Source organism: Gymnoscopelus microlampas (assembly GCF_963454915.1).
Source record: "Gymnoscopelus microlampas genome assembly, chromosome: 3".
Classification (NCBI taxonomy): domain Eukaryota; kingdom Metazoa; phylum Chordata; class Actinopteri; order Myctophiformes; family Myctophidae; genus Gymnoscopelus; species Gymnoscopelus microlampas.
The window spans coordinates 52705151-52724481 of record NC_139940.1 but is presented as its reverse complement, the minus strand read 5'-3'; the positions used below and the strand labels follow the sequence as shown (position 1 = coordinate 52724481).

The following is a 19331-nucleotide window of genomic DNA, read 5'->3' as shown; positions in this document are numbered from 1 at the left end:
AAGGTCAATACGAGGCAAGTTCCTGGGGAAGCTCATCTGTGAAGCAGCAGCACAGGAAGAAGAAACGGGAGTGCAGATTCTGGAATTATTGTATTCTGTGTGTAACTACAAAACATTCCCTTTCATTGACTGGCATGATGCTTGGGAATACAGGAAGTATCAATGTGTTTTTCTACTGCTCCTACACTCCTATGTGAAGAACTATGAGACCCAAACAGGAAAAAAGTGTTCTTCCAGCATTACAGCCAGTTTACCAGCCAGTTCCTGCAGTCTGGTCCATAAGGCTCTCACAGAGAAGGGTCTCCCTCCTCCTAGAGGTGCTGAAACTCCAACCAGAGAAGAAACCAGTAGAGCTGAGAGGCAGGTCAAATGAAGAGAGTGAAGTGAGGCTCTTCCTTCAGTGTCTACCCTACATATCACAGCTCAGGTTAGTGTGATTTATTTTTAATTGAATGTGTCTACATATAAAAGACAACGCAGTAGCTTTTTTCCTTTCAAGTTCAACAAAATACTTTTTTTAATAGGGATTGAGTATGGCGATGGCCAAAACGCAAAACCTCCTAAGTGCAAATTTCATGATTTTCAGATTTCACTGTGGATGAGGACTATAGGCTATGCTGCACATGCTCAGTCTGTCTGCAAGATAGTCCCGCCCCTCATTTTGTCAGAAAAGTAATTTGACTAAAACCTCCTATCTTGTTCAGTGCCAATTAGTGCTAAAATGTTGAAGCGCAAAACCTCTTATCTGCACCAGAACTAGTTGAGCAGCAGACAGAGCTGAAACTTTAGAATTCTGTGTTATGTAGACCATCTAAATGTCTTTCATTTTGTACTAATCAATTATTTTCAAAATAAAAAAGTGTCTTCCACCCTTACTATTTAAGTATTTGTTAGTAACTGTCAAGTTAATTGCATTGCCTTGTTGATTGCTAATGATTAGTGTCAGGTGGTGAAACTTTTATAACACCAAGACTGTGAGTTGATCAAAAATGTGATTGGTACTTGTTAGAGTACTGTAGAATGTCTTGATCTCAAAATGAGCATAAAAAAAACATTATTTATTAATTTGTAAGCCTAACTGTTTCTAGGTAAAAACCTCCTATGTGCATCTATGTAGATAGGAGGTCATTTTTAGGTATAGATAGGAGGTTTTGGCGTTGAACATTTTGAACTTGTGGTTAGAGGTTGTCATTGCTGCTTTGCTGTGAACATCCATGTTGTGATTTTTTATTAAATGCAGATCAAAATCACACGTGAACACCGTGGCAGCCAACAACCCTGTGAGAATATTGTGTTGTGTCGGTTGGGGGGTATGAGGGTATGGGGGTGGGATGGGGTTTGGAGTTATGCGGTGTGGGAGGTGTGGGGTGGCGGTTGGGGGGTTATAGGGTGGGGGGTGCATGAGGGCTTGGGTGTGTGGAGTTTGGGGGTTGTGGTGTGTTGGTTGGGGGCATGGGGACCGGGGGTTCTGGAAGTGGGGGTAATGGATTGGATGGGATTTGGGGGTACGAGGGTATGGGGTGGGATGGGGTTTTGAGTTATGGGGGTTGAGAGGTGTGGGATGGCAGTTGGGGGCTATGGGGTTTGTGGGAGTGGGGGAGTATTGCAGGTGGTGGAGTTGGGGGGTAGAAGGTATGGGGGGGATTTTGTTGAGGGGGGCATAGGCAAGTTAGGCCAGATCATATAGGATAGGGTCTTTGCGATGCGAGAGTGTGGTCTAGCCAACACCAACTCGGGACTCCTGAAGTGGAATGGGGTTTTGAGTTATGGAGGTGGAGAGGTGTGGGCTGGCAGTTGGGGGGGTGGGGTTTGTGGGAGTGGGGGAGTATTGCAGGTGGTGGAGTTGGGGGTAGAGGGTACGGGGGGGGGATTATATTGAGGGGGGCATGAGTCAGTTAGGCCGGATCATATAGAATAGGGTCTTTGCGATGCAAGTGTGGTCTAGCCAACACCAACTTGGGACTCCTGAAAAGCTGCCCTCCACACTCTCCTATCTAGCATCAGGGTTTTGAGCTCTACAGTGTTGTTGGCTAAGCTGTTACGCCGAAGCGCATCTACGTAGGTGGTGCACTTCCTGTCTTTCCTGGCTTTGCCCTGGGTTGGCTCCCATAGTGTCAGTTTGCTTGCCATTAGTTACAGTATGGGTGCCTGACGCAGTGCCCTGCCTCATCCTTCTCTCTCTGACTTTGTCTGTGACACATGGTAGGTTCCCGTAGAGGACCACATTTCTGATTTGGTCCGTCCATGTGACTCCTAGTGCCATTCATAGCATTCTTGTGTAGACTCCATCCAAGGCCCTTTCCTGTTGTGCTGTGATGGTCCATGTCTCAGCCCCATACAGCAGTACTGACTCAACTGTAACTATATGAACAGCCGCCTCTTGAGGTCTTCTCCCATGTTTGATTTCCACACTCTCCTCATCCCATGCAAGGCATTCCAGTCAAGTGCCCCCCGGACCTTCAGGTCCTGCTCCATTGAAGCAGTCCAGGCCCAGGTTATTTGAAGGACTGCCTCAAGTCCTGGACTGAGGCACTGCCTGGACTGCCTCAAGTAGCGTGTCTCCATCATCTGAACCATCTTCTCAGGAACTACGTAGGCCCGTAGAATGTTCATCAGTTTCCCCCGGTGGATGGTGCCAAAAGCCTTTTGGAAGTCATGAAGGTGATCACCACTGAAAGATTCATCTCCTGCTCCTTCCAGTATCCTCCTCAGCACCAGTATCTGCCCGTCTGCTGTTCGCTCTGGGCGGAAGCCGTTCTGCGAGTTTCTCAGTACAGGGTCTAAGATGGGTCTACGACGGTTGAGGATCATCCTGTTAGCCGCCTTGGCGACTTGTGAGCTCAGGTTAATGCCTTGGAGGTGTCCGTCTTGGTGAGGTCGTCTGACTTTGGTACTGGATCGATGATCATTTTGCTCCACAGCTTCGGCAGCTCACTAGACGTGTGTGCTTGATGAAATCCAACACCACCTCGTCTATGGGCACATACATCAGAACCTCTGCTGTCACTCCATCCTCCTCTTGCCTCACTTGATAGTAGCCTTTGCCCTCTGGTACTCATCCATGGTAAATGATGCATGATCTGGTATGGGAAGGTCATGGAAGACAAGAGCATCGGATCATCCTCTTCTTCTGCTGGTACCATGTTTCAACTCGTTCCTCTGCGCTTTCTCCCCAGATCTTGGAAGATTGAGAAGAGCTTCTGCCAGAAATTCATTGATGAGCTTCCAGCTCTTGCCATGCTTCTGTTTAACATACACCTTTTTAATGTCCCTGATCTTTTGGGTCAGCTCCTGTTTTTCGAGTTGCATACACTTGGTATAGCTCCTCCTTCCTCCACTTATATTCCTCCCTCAGACCCTCTCCTTTTTGGTCAGCGACAAAGCCCCTGTGTGCTGCTCTCATCTCCTCCCCGGCTTTGGTGATTCTAGGGTCAAGGCATCCGTCTTTCCTCCTTGCTTATAGGCTCTTTAAGACATTCAATGATCTTACGTACTATTCCACTATCCACACTGGACACAAGGTTGGTGATCCAGTTGTATGAGTTAGGGGAGTTGGAGGGCATGAGGGTTTGGGGGGTGTGGTGTGCTGGTTGGGGGGCATGGGGGTTGTGGGAGTGGGGGGGTATTTCAGGTGGTGGAGTTGGGGGTAGAGGGTATAGGGGGGATTATGTCGAGGGGTAACTGGGCCAGTTGTTTTCTAGTCCACCTATTCCTGTGGTCCTTTTTGTACATTTTATTTGTAAGCACTTTCATTTTAGATTCTTGTTGTGAGCATTGCCCTGCAAACTTTGTTTTGTTTTTGAATAAAATAGAAAAGCATTCAATGCAACTCAGTGGTGTGTTCTACCGTGTTACGCTGTATACAGTGCAGATTTTTTTGGAAGAAGGCGTATACAGTCTACTAACCATTCCATCCATTGAAAACGCACTAGCGTATACCCACAACCACGCGCATTTCGTGCAGGGAATGATTATCGTATACCTCAACAAAAAAAAACTAGACCATACCACTGATGCAACTGTTTTCAGCTGTAAATGTATGTATTTGCAGCTAGTACTATTTGTCATTATGTAGTTAAGCAATCACTTTACATTGAATGCAAAAGCTCCTATCTGCAGAATTATCCAGGAAAAGTGGGGAAAAACCTCCTATCTGCATTTGCAATATGAAATCAGTGTAATTAACATATAATAATGTAATATAGTCCAGACATCCAGAAACGGTGTATTATGTGATGGGTTTCATAAAAAAATAGCATTGTGCAAAAAAATTACAACATTTTGTAGTTTTCTTTTTCATTTTCCCAACAATTAACATTTTTCAGATAGGAGGTTTTGCGTTTTGGCCATCGATGTGTAACTCTTGTGATTTTATCCCCGCATCGAAATGACACACTCTGTCTTCTTACCATGATTATTCTTCATAATAGTTTTAGACATTAAATAAATGATAACCTACACTGAAAAACACTTCACATTTAGCCTGGCACCTAGCATTTACTTGAGCATTCCTAGCATATTACCTAGTATTAACATGATTTAAAGTCAGGTTTTAAAGCCATAGATTAAAGCCATGTACTATAGACCAAATCATCATGACAATACCACAAAAAGAACATGTATTTCCAGGTAGATAACGCTGGCAAGTGTCACATTGGAGCAGTATTATTCATTAACCTTATTATATGGGAGAACAAGTCACTTGTAATATTGTTATTGGAAATGTGTATATTATTTTGTTCTACTCGTTGACAAACTAGACATACAGTAGATAATGTTATGGACACCTTATTCTATAATGTTTAGATATCCATAGGCATTCTAACCGGAAAACAGATCTACTCGTTTGTTTACAAACATTGGCTCTGTTATAAAACTGCAATCATTTTCAGATGTGGTCCAGGATTGTTCCAGCATACTTGTGAATCCATCACTGTTACATCCAGAGAGGAGGTGGACCAGCTGGTCTCTCTCCTCCATCTCCTTGATTTCACACTGCTGCTGAGAGGAGAGTTATTGACAAACATCTGCAAGACTGTGGGGAAAGTTCTGGAACTCTGTGGCTCTAGTGTGGATCTGGTCCTGAGACCCTCCAAGATCTCTCTCGAAGGAGTGTCACTTCTTTTTAGACATGCTACACAAATCCAAAGGCTAGGGTAGGCTATGTTTATTTGAGTCTATAAAGATCTTGGCTACTATTCATAACACCAAAATGTTATCTCGGCACTGAATCATATGATGCTGTGTAATTGGGACTAGGAGTGTTCATAACTAAAAGCTGTTGTTTCTATTTCCTTGATTTCCAGTCTGTCTGAACGCATGGTATTGCTACTTTTTCGATTGGTAAGAAAAGGACTTTTGCCTTGTCCAGTGGCTATTGAAGAGCTTTCCATTCTAAAGACCACACCACAATCAGAGAGACTATTGTCCAGGGTTGTTAGTAATGTGGCATCCCTGCTGAGACACTGGTCAGTCAGATGTTTGGACTTGGCCAAATCCAACATCCATTCATACCTCCTCCTTCCAGTGTTGAGTCACCATGATCAACTGACCATCAAGTTCGTATTTTTTTTTAAATTATTCAGTTTGTTAAAAGGCACTAGTGATAGAAATCTTAACCAGCCTTCAATTTAAACTTCTACATACTCTGATCCATAATTTCACTAGACTGTGTCCAGAGGTTCTGCAGGAGCTAGCTGGAGTTGTATTTACAGCTCAGGATAAGGATTTGACAAAGTCTTTCCTGGAGAAGGTTGGTGGGGATCTGACCTCCTGCTCTCTAGACTTGGAGGTTCTTCTCTATCTGCTACAGCAGTCATCAGCCCAGATGTTCACTGTGGACTTGAGGAAGAGCAGCATTGCAGAGAGAAGCATCACATGTCTTTCACCATTTCTGGAAAGAGTTGTATTCAAAAGGTGAGTTTAATATTATCTCTGAAATATTTTTGTTTATTTCAAATGTATTGTAAAGATTTGTTTTTACAATAAAAGTAAAGGCTAGTACATTTTACAGTGTCACAGTGTTGTAATTCAGCATTCTATACTAACAATAATCCATGTTTTCAGACCCAGTCCCAGCTTTGTAGTGTGTGCCATCAGAGAGACATATACATGTCAGTCCAGTGACCGTGTGCCCAGTTTATTGAGGTCATTAGACTATGCAATCAACTTGAACAACAGAGAGCTGGACACAGCCGACTGTGATGCTCTGCTCTTCACCCTCAAACACTGTGACAAAGTGACAGAACTCAGCCTGTTGTGGACCTCCATATACCACCAGAAGCAATTGAGAGCATCCTGTACTCTCTGGACAAAGTCTCTCATGTCAGGTAAGTTGTCAATGTAACACACATTTAGAACGTAGAAGGAGTATGAATACATTGTTCCAGAAGGGTCAAGGTGTCTAGATGCTTTATGTGTACTTGCATATCGTTGCTGTCGGGCCGAAACCTCCTTTTCTCCATTTTGTCCATATTTTCTCCATATTTATCAACTTTTTGTAAATGTTTTCGTAAATGAACGCCCTAGTTCATCATACTACAGCGTCAAACAAAATGATCAAAAGTAGCATATCTGCAAGCTCGAAACTTTTGAGCTTGCTTTTTTTATTTATTTTTATTTGAATACTGAAAAGTAACAGTTTTGGACATAGCCTATGAGGTTTCCACCCGACAGAGACGATATACAGTATTATTAACAGTTTATCAGTGAAGTGATGATTCAATGTGTTATGTTGCACATGCTCATTCCAGTGTTGACAGGAGTCAGCTGCTGACGTTCCTCCACTGCTGCACTACCTGTCAGACACAACAGGGGGCAGCAGCAGCAGCTCTGCTCAGAGCTCTACAGTACAGACTGGATCTGTCCTGCTCCTCCTCTGTGGACCTGTCAGAGCAACAGCAGGTGGTGTCTCTGTCTCTGACTGTCACACACTGCATGGACATCTCTGCTGTCCTGAGACACAGCAGCAGCCAGGACACACAGCTCATCCTATCAGACTGTGAGGTAGAGGACAGTGGACTGGACCTGCTGTTCCCTATCCTCAACAGAGTCCATCTTAGGTGAGAAAGGCAACACTGCTGCTTGTTGTTGTTTTTTCATCACTGGTCTTACTATGTTGACTTGCCAGAATGTTCACAACATAGTTTCGACCTAAAGAAAGAAGCTGGTTTTCGACCAAATTCATCTCAATGTTCTGCTCACTGTATCTCTTTTCCAGAGCCAGCAAACCCCTCCTTCTCCAGCTCCTATCTCTGGTCTCTGCGGGCAGTGAAAGCAACACAGTGATGCGAGCAGATTCCCTGGCTGGAGCCCTGGGTGGAGAGCTGGACCTCAGTGAGAGCAGACTAGATCAGAAGGCCTGTAGATGTTTGGCCCTGGTTCTGGAACACTGTGAGGGACTGACAGAACTGGACCTCAGTCACTGTCAACTGACTGACCAACTACTAGAGATGCTGCTCCCCCACCTGCACAAAGCACAAGTCCTGGAGTGAGTATTCTTATAAAATGGAATGGTGTGCATGTGTGTGCATGTGTGACCATGAGGTACTAATCTATTCATGTGTCCTTTCTCTTAGTCTGAGTCACAATAAGGTCACTGATGCTCTGACAGACAGATTACTCCAGCTGCTCTCCGTCAATACCTCTATCCAAACTGTACGGTGAGTCGAATGAATTTGTTTCTATGTGTGCATTAATAACAGAAGCAATTATTTTTCTCGGGTGTGTAGAGAAATCACTCTTCAACATAGTTTACTACACACATCATATTAAATTAGTTGAAGTGAAATGTTCCATCCTTTGATGTCTTTCCAGACTCTTCAACAACTGCTTCATGGACAGAACCCCGTTCCTGAAAGACAAATGCTTTGAAATGTGGTGAACCAATCAACAGCAGGCTTACGTCAGTTGTATATAGGCCCTGTGTTTTGTTATGTACTGTACATCTCATTTGAATAATTCATTTAAACCTGGTCAAGGCTGGTCTGACCTTTATTTCTATTTTATACAAAATATTTATCAATGTATTGCACCAGCTGTTTACCTGTCATAAAATGGCCGTGGAATCAACAAAATGATCCAATTTGAAAATAAAAATTAATTCCATCACATGCAGTAGTTTTGTGTAAAATACCGTCTCTACAAGTATTAAACATTTTGCTCGTTATATATACTTAGTCATCAGACAAGTAATGAAAATAGTTGATCTACAATCTCACAGCGAAATAATGAAAATAGCTGATCTACAAGCTCACAGTGGGTCACAATACAATGTTAAAGCTCTTTTTGAAGATACAACTGCGTCTGTATTTTTATATTTCAGTATCACATTTCAGTAGGCTACTGTAATAATGTGAACCTAGAATAGTTATCCTGTCTACCCACTAGATGGCAGTGCAGTCCTACATTGAAGTGGTCAGCTTGACAGACTTCAGAGACTTGACAGGACAGGACGGAGGTTGTGCTGTTTACCTGTGAGTGCTGAATAAATAACCACAATTAGAAATAAACCAAGTTGTCCTGTGAAGTTACTACAAGTACTTTTACTTCTACTCCACTAGATCTCGGAGGCAAATATTGTACTTCTCCTTTTATCTAAATTATTTGAAAACTTTAATCACTAGGCTACTTATAGATTTTGATTAATATTACAAAAAACGTACTTTAACCACTTAAGCCTTATATATATACTTAAGCTATTTAAAAATAGCCAATCTACAAGGTCACAATGTGTGATGATGCGGCACTGAGCTTGTAGATTGGCTATTTTCAAAAGATTTTGAAAACTTAAAGTATATTTTTTGATGCCAATTTTGTACTGTTACTCAAGTACATTTTGAATCCCGGACTTACTTGTAACAGAGTATTAAAAAAATCTGAATTGAATGTCTATGTGCTACTTGACAAGCAACTAGCCAATCACAGGACAACCAACTGGCACACTAGCCCTATTACCCACTTAAACTCTAAACTAAAAGCTGTCAGTTTTCTTGCAGTTTTCTTACAGTAGGCTACTGTTACTGAACACAGGATGGAATCAATTACCCAGCTACACAGGCTATGGTTAAAACAAGATCATTTCACTGTTTGCTGTTTGACAAGAACAAAACCATGAACACCATTATGTTAGTTACTACCTACTGTAATTTAATTTCATGGATGCTAACAAATACTTTCCCCTTTTTTATTTTATTTTTTTACTGGACTGGACATACTCAGTATGAGAAAACAATCAATAACATGTGTATACACCTTTAAATGTATCAGCAGCAGTTACTTTAGTTTTACGTTAACATATACTGTAGCTATGTTCTGTTTAATAATAAACTTAAATATGATTGGCATCTTGACAGCAGGTTATAGTCTAATTCCATGTATCTGAGCAGTGTGGAAGAAAAATCTCTTTCTTTCAAAACCCCTCAGACATTGAATAGAAAAAAAGGCATGGTCCATTTAACCAATAAATACAATCACAGCAATTATTTCACTTACCATTAATCAGAATCAGAATTAACTTTATTGTCACATCACAGGTTTACAGGTGTAAAACAGTGTGAAAAAAATTGTTTTTGTACAAGCTACATCGTTTTTGTTATTTCCATAAGAGAAAGGGAAGAAGAAGAAGGTGGGGGGGGGGGGGGGGGCAAGAGGGAAGAGAGATAAATAAAAACAAACAAATTGTCTTCATATTACATACCTGAGGTATAAGACATAAGGTGTGGTAAGTACCTGAGGTAATTCATTGGTTTTGTTAACCACTTTCAATCTAGCGTTCTCTATTGTGGGCATGTCATTTCAAAGATTTTCAAAACATTTTGAAAATAGACTACAAGATCACAAAGTGTCACATCACATCATGTGTGAGCTTGTAGATTGCTTTTTTTTTGTAGAATGACACCATTGTATGACGAAGTATAGCTCAGTCATACGCGATGAACTCATTCTTTTGTCCTTTCATGGCCTGGCGGCCGACACCTTCCCCTTCTCTGTGTGATCATTGTTGTCAGGGGACGACGCCTCTTCTTGTCTTTTGACCTATGAGCTCTCAGCTTCTGGACCCTCCCATGTGTGAGTCTTATGAAGTCGCCTGTGGGCTGCGTCTCCACTTCAGTGTGATGACTGTTGACAGCGTCTGTCAATCACAGGGCCCTGAGTGCAGACGCTGATTGGCTCTTCCACTTTTTGGTTACTGCTAAACGTCCACCCATCTCTTGGGGCCAGAGCGGTCTGCAGAAGACACATGATAATGTGAATTCATGTGACGGGGATGGTTTACCAGGCTAGACTGTTGGGCTTTGCAGGGCTTTTGCAGAAGGGACAGATGAAGCAAAGGAACTAAATGATTTCTACCAGCTTGTTCTGAAAGCCTCCATGAAGCTGAGTCATGGTTTTACTGGGCTCCTGGTAAAACGCAGAGAATCTCTTAAAGTTGGACGTTAAAGTTTGTATTATTACTCATGATTATTCATGACCTATGGGAGGGGGCCACTGGAGGAAAAGGGGGAGGGTTATGCTTTTTCCGGTAACACTTTACTTGAGGGGGGAAATGCAAATGAATGATGAACTCATACCTTAATTCGTCTTGAATTTATCATAATCTAAGGAATGATTCCTTGTCCTCACCATTTAGGTGAACTAAACCAAGTATAATCGTTAGTTAAGACGTTATTCCATAGTTCCACTTCTATGCCCAGTAACTCCTATATACCCGCCTATGAGCACTCATACCAATATCAGCAATACGTAACACGTGCCACCAGAGGAGACAAAACAATCAATCTCTGTTATGGCGATGAGAAAAACGCAGAAGAAACCCCCATTAATTACAGCTGATTACAGTGCCATTCATTTAGTCCCCGCCTACCACACAACATTACAGGGAGGGAGGGGAGCTGTCAAGGCAGTTGCAAATGGAATGAGTTGGCTGGTGAGTACAAGGAGAAAAGTGGAAAGGCTCTTCCAGGTGGGCAAAGCCAGGGATGCCTGGACACTGGCTGGCCTCCAAAACAACAGACCCCCATCCTAAGAACAGAGGAATGTATGTAGTTTGCAGAAAATGTGTGCGCATTCACTCAGGAGAGGGAGGAGCTGACCACAAACCTAGCTGTCAAATGCAGCGACACACCAACATAGAGTTTCACATGTTGAAAGGGTGCCACAGAGACAAAACGTTTAAGGATCCAGGTCCTGACAACATCAGCGGATGCTTATGGAAGGTTTGTTATAAGCAGCTGATATATGACTCTATGAGCGTGTTGACATATGAACTGCAAGGAAAAGCATGTGTGCTCATTTGTTAGTCTGTTGTTTCAGGCCAGGATGAGCCACAGAAAGGGAGCACCAACATAAAATGATGATCAGTCTTTGATTTTGCCCTGCCCTGTCTCATTAACTGTGATACGTGTGTGTGTGTGTGTGTGTGTGTGTGTGTGTGTGTGTGTGTATGTGTGTGTGTGTGTGTGTGTGTGTGTGTGTGTGTGTGTGTGTGTGTGTGTGTGTGTGTGTGTGTGTGTGTGTGTGTGTGTGTGTGTGTGTGTGGGGAGACAAGTGTGTGGCTGAATAGACAAGCCACACTAATCGGCTGGTGGCTTGTGTAAATTGACCACCAATTTAGAGGGACCACAAGTATTTGCTTTAGTTACTTGCTGAGAGAGAGAGAGAGAGAGAGAGAGAGAGAGAGAGAGAGAGAGAGAGCTACTGTGAGTCAGTGTTACACACATGTTAAATTAAGCGGTGCTTATAATGTTAGAAATGATGTCTGATACGCAGAAAGTGGGGGTGTAAGAAATAGTTAAACACACACACAGACACATTCCAGATACTGGTGACATTATGGTCTCCCTCCTGTGAACTCTGCATGCAGCTTGGCATTTGTGTGAATGAGACAATGTCGAGACACAAGGCTTGATTATACTTTGTTGTGCATGGTGTGGCGCGGCAGGAATAGCAGATCTACAAGCTCACAATATGTCACGCTGTGACGTGTTGTAAGCTTTTAGATCTGCTATTGTCGGTGCCTTTAGGCACACAACTAAGGCTTTATTCTGGCAGGGAGGCACTGCATGGACCAGGAGGCAGTTGAGCGTCTGTGTCTGGGTTTTGTGTCAATAACACGAAACGTTTGAAAATGCAAATGCACAGGATGTGCTACAAGACAAAAGGTTATTGCTGGGCTGGCTTCAGTGTTTTTCCTAGAGGTGGCCACATGTGAGGCCTTATTTCAATTGAAAACAATTAAAATCTACTCCACTACACCTCAAAGGCAAATATTGTACTTTTACTCCACTACTATTATTTGAAGACTTTAGTTACTAGTTACTTTGTACATTTTGATTATTATTACAAAACCACTTCAGACCTACTTTGGCAATATGAAAATAGACGATCTACAAGCTCACAATGTGTCGCTTTGCAACGCTTTGTGAGCTTATAGATCGGCAATTTTCAAAGGATCTTTAGTGAGTGAGCGTTGTCTGAGCTAATTGTTTTTCATGTGTGACTGCAATATGATCTTTCAGAAACTACGTCTGAGCCAAAGGAATCCCAAGTTCTGGATAGAGAGATATGGAACTTGCAAAATGTTGCTTCCTCACCTTGACCAGTCCAGAGCTACAACACTTCTTTCCCCATGCATCCATGGATTACTGTAACTCACGGTTAGTCTACCTCCTGAAGGCCAAAATTTGGTTCTGAGAACCTTATCTGAAGCCCAGCCGTAGTATATGGGAAGCAAATGGGGAGCTGCCAGCAGATGCATACAGGCCTTACACATTTTACACAAAATGAACATATCACACTGACAACTTAACTTAAAGGACCTCTTCAGCCATTTCAACCTATCTGTGCTGGCTGTAATGTGTTTGTGGTATCCGGCCGTAACGACAGGCAGAAGAAAGGACCGTTTTCGTGGAGGGAATAAACCGTCGCAATTGCAGAGTCCGGAGTAGTTTTTCTCAACAATCACTTCATTGTCAGAGTCTTAGCAATCAATACATTTGGGATCAGATCAGATGATAGCCTTTTGGTGATATGGTCACCCCGGCGACCTCGCACATGCAACTCTGTTAGAGTGAGATTTATGCAGGCAGAGGCAGCGGTCACACGTTCAGTGTCATGTTTGTATGCTGACTCACTGCTGAAATGCGGGGGCAGTGAGACAGAGGAGGAGGGATTCAGCCTGAGCGGGAAAAAAAAGGGAAGCTAAAATTAGAGAGCACTCTCCCTCTCCTTCTCGCTCCTTGCTTTTCTTCCTCACACACGTACACACATGCACACACGCACAATATTTGGGACAATGCTTTTGTTGCTATACGCTGGTCCGTCCCACACTCTTACTTCTCATCTCAGTTTTGGCTCTGCCAGCAGCACTTTGATGTCTTTTAAGGGGTTCTTAAGGTTCAATGCTCCGACAGTCAATCCTCCTTAACTCTGTGTGTGTCCTTTTCTGACCTTGTGAGTTTTGACCTGTATACACGCTCAATGGTTGTAGCTTGTTTTCTTTAAGCCAAGTTCACATCACAATCTTTGGCGCCCCTGATCGTAGGCAAATCGGGGTTCGCTCCCTGAGGTTTTTACGTGTTGTGTTGCGAAGCACTATGAGCTTGTAGATTGGCTATTTTTGTTGAACACATTTAGTGTCGAGCTAAAAAAGGAGGTGGTATAGTATAGAGCCCATGGGAATATGGTCGACTAAAGGCCAACGTAGGAAAACATGTCTGGTTCTGACAGGCTTTCCGAAGTAGTTTGGAGAGTCATGACGTGGATCTGGATGTAAGAGTTTTGAGAAAAAAGTTCTGACACCGCCCATCAGAAGTTTGGAATGATGTAATTTTGGAGTTACATCACCTCCCTTTAGGAAGAAAAGTTTGGACGTCAGAAGGAGCATGAATTGGCCTTAAGTCAGTGCTTCCCAATCTTTTCTTCTTGGAGCCACCCTTCTTGGAGCCCCAAACACACACACACACGCACGCACGCACGCACGCACGCACGCTCTCTCTCTCTCATACATACCTGACCTCCTATTCACACTGATGCACCCACAGTGAAGCGAGGTTTCCCACCCTAGCTGTCCCCACCCTTGTCATGGGACAGTTACCCTTTGTTAAATACCCATAAAACTGTTTTCAAATAGTCGTTGCATTTCTCATGAAGGCGAAGCTATAATTACAATATCTCACTGGCAGTAGTCGGCCAGATCAGACTGGCTCTGGCTCCACTCTGGAATGGAGGTAACTCTGCAGAGCAGTGACTGTGGGTGTGGGAGGAAGACCCTTCCAGATGCTGGGCACGTGATAAAGAACATATTTGGGACCAAGTGAGAGGGTAAGGATGGCCTCATTATGTCTTGACTAAAGAGTTGCCATGGTGATGAAATGACAAACCAACGTAAAACAATGGATGGATTCAAGAGGGAACCACAATTTAGAAAATGTATTAGCCTGTTCTGTTACAAGTAAAAGTCCTGCTTTCAAAATGTTACTTGAGTCAGTGAAAAAATACTGTACAGTATAAAAAAGTAACACACACACACACACACACACACAAACACACACACACACACACACACACACACACACACACACACACACACACACACACACACACACACACACACACACACACACACACACACACACACACACACACACACACACACACACACACATGCGTGCGTGTGTTTGTTTTAAAGCTGGTAGTTAAAGGTAGCGTAAGTGATTTTCCTTTGTTAAAATAAGTGTTAAATAGCTCTATACTCATTGCTATAGTGTTTTTTGAGTAACAGGAGTCTCCATGTCTCTCCAGCTCTTTATTAAACAGCAAATGCATTTTCAGTTTTGGATACCAATGTTATCCAATCAGGAGAACGAACTCAGACTGGATACAGATTAAACTAGAAAAAGTGCTCCTCGGAGCACAGGTCTCCGCCAGGTCAGGTACGTTATTCTGGCCTCCTGGTGGCGCTATAATAGGCCAATGTGAAAGGGTGTCATTTATTCTTAGGTCTTTCACGGCAATCCGACTCTGCATTCATGATTTGAGGCATTTTGTTCCAAAAATGTGTTTTGCTAAATTAGACCTGCTGGTGTCGCTATAACAGGCCATGAGGCCAATGTGAAAAGGGTGGCATTTCTTCCTTGGCGTAGTGGGAATGTACGTGTGAAAATTCATGGAAATCGCAAGCTGCGTGCATAGTTTGAGGCTTTTTGTTCAAAACGGACCAACCCTGCAAACTTTGGAAGCCAACCATAGGCAATGAGGATGGAATATGGGAAATCGGACAGATTTGTGTTGATCACATGACTATATAGATACTGTGTACCGATTTGCATGACGTTTGGATAAAATGTAAAAAAAATGGGTTTGCACAAATCGGCCTCCTGGTGGCGCTATCACAGGCCGATGTGAAAAAATTGGGTCTCTCTCTCTCTCGCTCTCTCTCTCTCTCTCTCTCTCTCTCGCTCTCTCTCTGGATACTGTTTGTACCGCTTGCTTATGTATTTGCTTCTGCTTTGAGCAGGATACTTGCCAATGCTGTAATTCTCTCTCTCTCTCTCTCTCTCTCTCTCTCTCTCTCTCTCTCTCTCTCTCTCTCTCTCTCTCTCTCTCTCTCTCTCTCTCTCTCTCTCTGGATGCTGTGTGCACCGCTTGCTTACATATTTGCTTGTGCTTTGGGCAGGATGTTCTCCATAGTGCAAGCGAATATATAGACCAATTATTTGTTCACCAACATTGAGACTGGACGCACAGGTGATTGTTTCACGCAATCAATTATCAACCTGTTTTGGGGTGCGCTGGTTTCAGCACACCCCAACCCCCTCTTGTGTGTTGGCTAGTGAGGCGCGTCCTAGGGAGACCTGACAGAATGGGTTTCATTGAGCGCATGCTGGTTGCTTATCAGTGTGACGTCGTCTGTTAAGGGGTCTATAGGCTGTATACTATTGTTGTGCATTGTTGTGTTATTTTTAAGCCTTTGTAATGTCATCTCTAGTGTCAGGTTTCTGGTGGAGTAGCCCTGAAGTAAACCGAACTTGAACCTTTTGCGTGTGTGCGTGTGTATTCACTTGATCCTCCGCAATATCTGTGTCATGTCTGGAATGTCTTTGCACCATTCAGTGCATGCAGTGGTGGAGTACTCTCACTGAAAGTATCAATAGCACAATGCAGAAATACTCTGTTACAAGTAAAAATATAGCTGCAAGCAGCAATGAGCGGTTTCGAGAATAATGGCAGACTGGCAGACTGTGACAGAGTGGCAGACTGGCAGACTGGCAGACTGTGACAGAGTGGCAGACTGGCAGACTGTGACAGAGTGGCAGACTGGCAGACAGAAAGACAGTGGCAGACTGGCAGACAGACAGACTGTGACAGAGTGACAGACTGGCAGACTGGCAGACTGGCAGACAGACAGACAGTGACAGAGTGGCAGACTGGCAGACTGGCAGACAGACAGTGACAGAGTGGCAGACTGGCAGACTGGCAGACAGACAGACAGACAGTGACAGAGTGGCAGACTGGCAGACAGACAGACAGACAGTGACAGAGTGGCAGACTGGCAGACAGTGACAGAGTGGCAGACTGACAGACAGACAGACAGACAGTGACAGAGTGGCAGACTGGCAGACAGTGACAGAGTGGCAGATTGGCAGACAGACAGTGACAGAGTGGCAGACAGACAGACAGGCTACCAGGAGTATGTTTGTAACGAAGTAAGAATTCCAAATAATGATCACCTCAATGCATTGTTGGGGACAGGGATCAAACCAGCGACTTATGGATTCACAGGCTGCCTCTCTTCTCATTGAGCTAGAGATATGGCCTCCCTGATAGGTTTTTCCATCTGTTATGGACCAAGCCTCTGTTTCGCTAACTACTGTAGATCACTGATTCACAAAACATTTACCAATAAAGTTTTTTTTTTGTGTGAAAATAGTCGATCTACAAGCTCACAACGCGTTGCTATCTAAAAAGGTGTGAGATTGTAGATCAGCTATTTTCACAAGAAAGTATGTCATACATAAAAAACAACTACTCTCAAAAGCAATTCATGGTATTGTTTAAAAAGTGCACATGTCTGAATTAACAGGGTCATGTTTTGTATAATGCAATTTAAATGTAAACTGTGACGAGTGGGGTTTGAACCGTGGACCTTTGGCACATGAGACCAACACTGTATTGATCAAGCTATTCAATCCACAGCCTTGGTCAGTGAGAAGGGAGAATCCAACAAAACAAAACAAAGCAAAAGAGGGAATGAAGTACATCATACATTGAAAACAACTACTCTCAATAAGCGTTTCATTTAACAATTGCATGTTTATTCATTGATACAGTCATGTTGTGTGCAATGCAATTGAGTTGAGGTCTGCATGAGGTGAGATTTGAACCGGCGACCCTCTGGTATCAAGGCAGATGATTAAGCCATTGGGCCAACAGACCCGAACTGATGAAAAGGGAGTTCACACACATGACACACTTTCACGCAAATTGCTCAGAAATACTGGATTTAAATGTTTTTCAAACTGCTCAAAATTGCAGACAATCTAAGGGCGGAGCTTACTGGTTAACAATTGCACATGCATTCATTGATACAGTCATGTTGTGTGCAATGCAATTATAATGAATTCTACATGAGGTGGGATTCGAACCAGGAACCCTGTGGTTTCAAGGCAGATGATTAAGCGATCAAGCTATTGGGCCAACAGACCTGAACTAGTGAAAAGGGAGTTCAAACACATGACACACTTTCATGCGAATTGCTCAGAAATCCTGGATTTAAATGTTTTTCAAACTGCTCAAAATTGCAGACAATCTAAGGGCAGAGCTTACTGGTCAAAGTGATACATGTGTTCCTCATGAGTCAAGGCACATGTGTAAGCAGGTTTAACGGCTGTCGGCCAAACGAGGCATGACTTTTGCCTGTTTAAAGTTTGCATTTTCAAAAAATTGCTATAGCGCCCCCCTTTGACCTATTGGAGTAAGATTGGTTTCAGTGATACTTGGAAGGACCCTCTACAATATTGCAAAGTGTCAAATGTGAGTCTGCATGTATGTGTTAGGGGCAGATGAATAATTGTCATAAAACTGCAATTTTCATTGGCTTATAAAAGCTTAACGTTTTCACTTATGGAAAATCCGCTTGCTCACGTCTGTCGGCATTGGTCCAAAGTTCATGTGTATACAGTTTCGTACAGATTGCTCAATCTGTACGAAGGAAGAGTCTTTTTTACTGCTTTTCATAGAATTCGAAATGGTGGGAGATCTAAAGGTCAGAGGTCAAAAGTCAAACAGTGAAAGTTGTTAGGCATGAGGAGACGCATGTGTGCATCGAAGTTTCATGGCTGTGGGTCAAACAGGGCATGAGTTGTACCTGTTCAAAGTTGGCATATTTCAATTGAGTGCTACAGCGCCACCCTTTGGCCAATGGTTGTGAGTTTCGGGTTTTCGCCGTTTGGCATAGCCCTCTACCATATTGCCGAATTTCATAAAAAGTGACCACGCGGTTAGGCCAGAACTGGCAAATACGGCGGAAGAATAATGAATTCCTACAGATATAATAAGGCTTCGAGCCTATTGGCCTCGAAACCTTAATGATTATATTAAAACTTGACTTACGTAAAAGTACAAAGGTATTGGCATCAAAATATACTCATTATGCAGAATGTCCCATTTAAAATGTTCAAACTGTATACAAAATAGTTTAAATAACAGATCTAGATCAACCTGATCTAACAGATCTAAAGATCAATCTGATCTAACAGATCTATAAATAACAGATCTATAGATCAACGTGTCGCAATGTGACACATTGTGAGCTTGTAGATCAGCTATTTTCAAATAGCCTAATGTATAGGGGCTTTAGTGATTAATGTTTGTTTTATTCAAAATCTGCAGAGTGACTATAATTCACATTTTCAAATAATTGTAGTGGAGTAAACCCCACTCCTTCATGATGATGGGTGTCATCCAGGTAGAGCATTGTCTCCCCTGTGTTAGTCTTGGGCCAGTGTCCATGTCTTGTACACTCTCATACATTTTGGCGCTCAGGACTTCCATCCTCGTCAGCAGCTTCCTTTAGGCTTTCAATACTGCCATTCATGTGAGTATATTTCAATAACCCCGGAAGCCCGTCCAACACAGTAGTGGTAATTTCCTCTGTCGTTGCTTCCGTATAGCTTCCTTTTCACCTGATTCGGATGCTATCAATGCATAGAATGGGAGATTATCACGTTCTATCAGACCATTGAATGGGCGAAGTAGGCGACCTACCGTCTACCCCGCGATTTATCAGACCATTCAGTGGGCGTAATCAGGAGCTACTGACCTACCGACGG

The 19331-nt window shown here is 43.1% G+C and overlaps 2 protein-coding genes across 3 annotated transcripts; both read left to right on the top strand.

Annotated features, from left to right (window-relative positions):
* On the top strand, nt 1-6883 carry LOC311042170 (uncharacterized protein). 2 transcript variants are annotated; one of them, XM_084052730.1, is made up of 6 exons: nt 1-427; nt 4893-5156; nt 5307-5558; nt 5668-5916; nt 6067-6329; nt 6753-6883. In XM_084052730.1, the coding sequence occupies exons 1-6, from the start codon at nt 204-206 to the stop codon at nt 6773-6775; spliced, it is 1275 nt and encodes a 424-aa protein (XP_083908856.1). In that variant the 5' UTR covers nt 1-203; the 3' UTR covers nt 6776-6883. The 2 variants fall into 2 exon arrangements, with proteins under 2 accessions (XP_083908856.1, XP_083908857.1); XM_084052731.1 differs by lacking the exon at nt 4893-5156.
* Nucleotides 6783-8267, top strand: LOC311042171 (uncharacterized protein). Its single transcript, XM_084052732.1, has 4 exons — nt 6783-7061; nt 7220-7489; nt 7578-7661; nt 7816-8267. Exons 1-4 carry the CDS (start codon nt 6937-6939, stop codon nt 7880-7882), a joined length of 546 nt encoding a protein of 181 aa, XP_083908858.1. The 5' UTR covers nt 6783-6936; the 3' UTR covers nt 7883-8267.
* The last annotated feature ends 11064 nt before the right edge of the window (nt 8268-19331 follow it).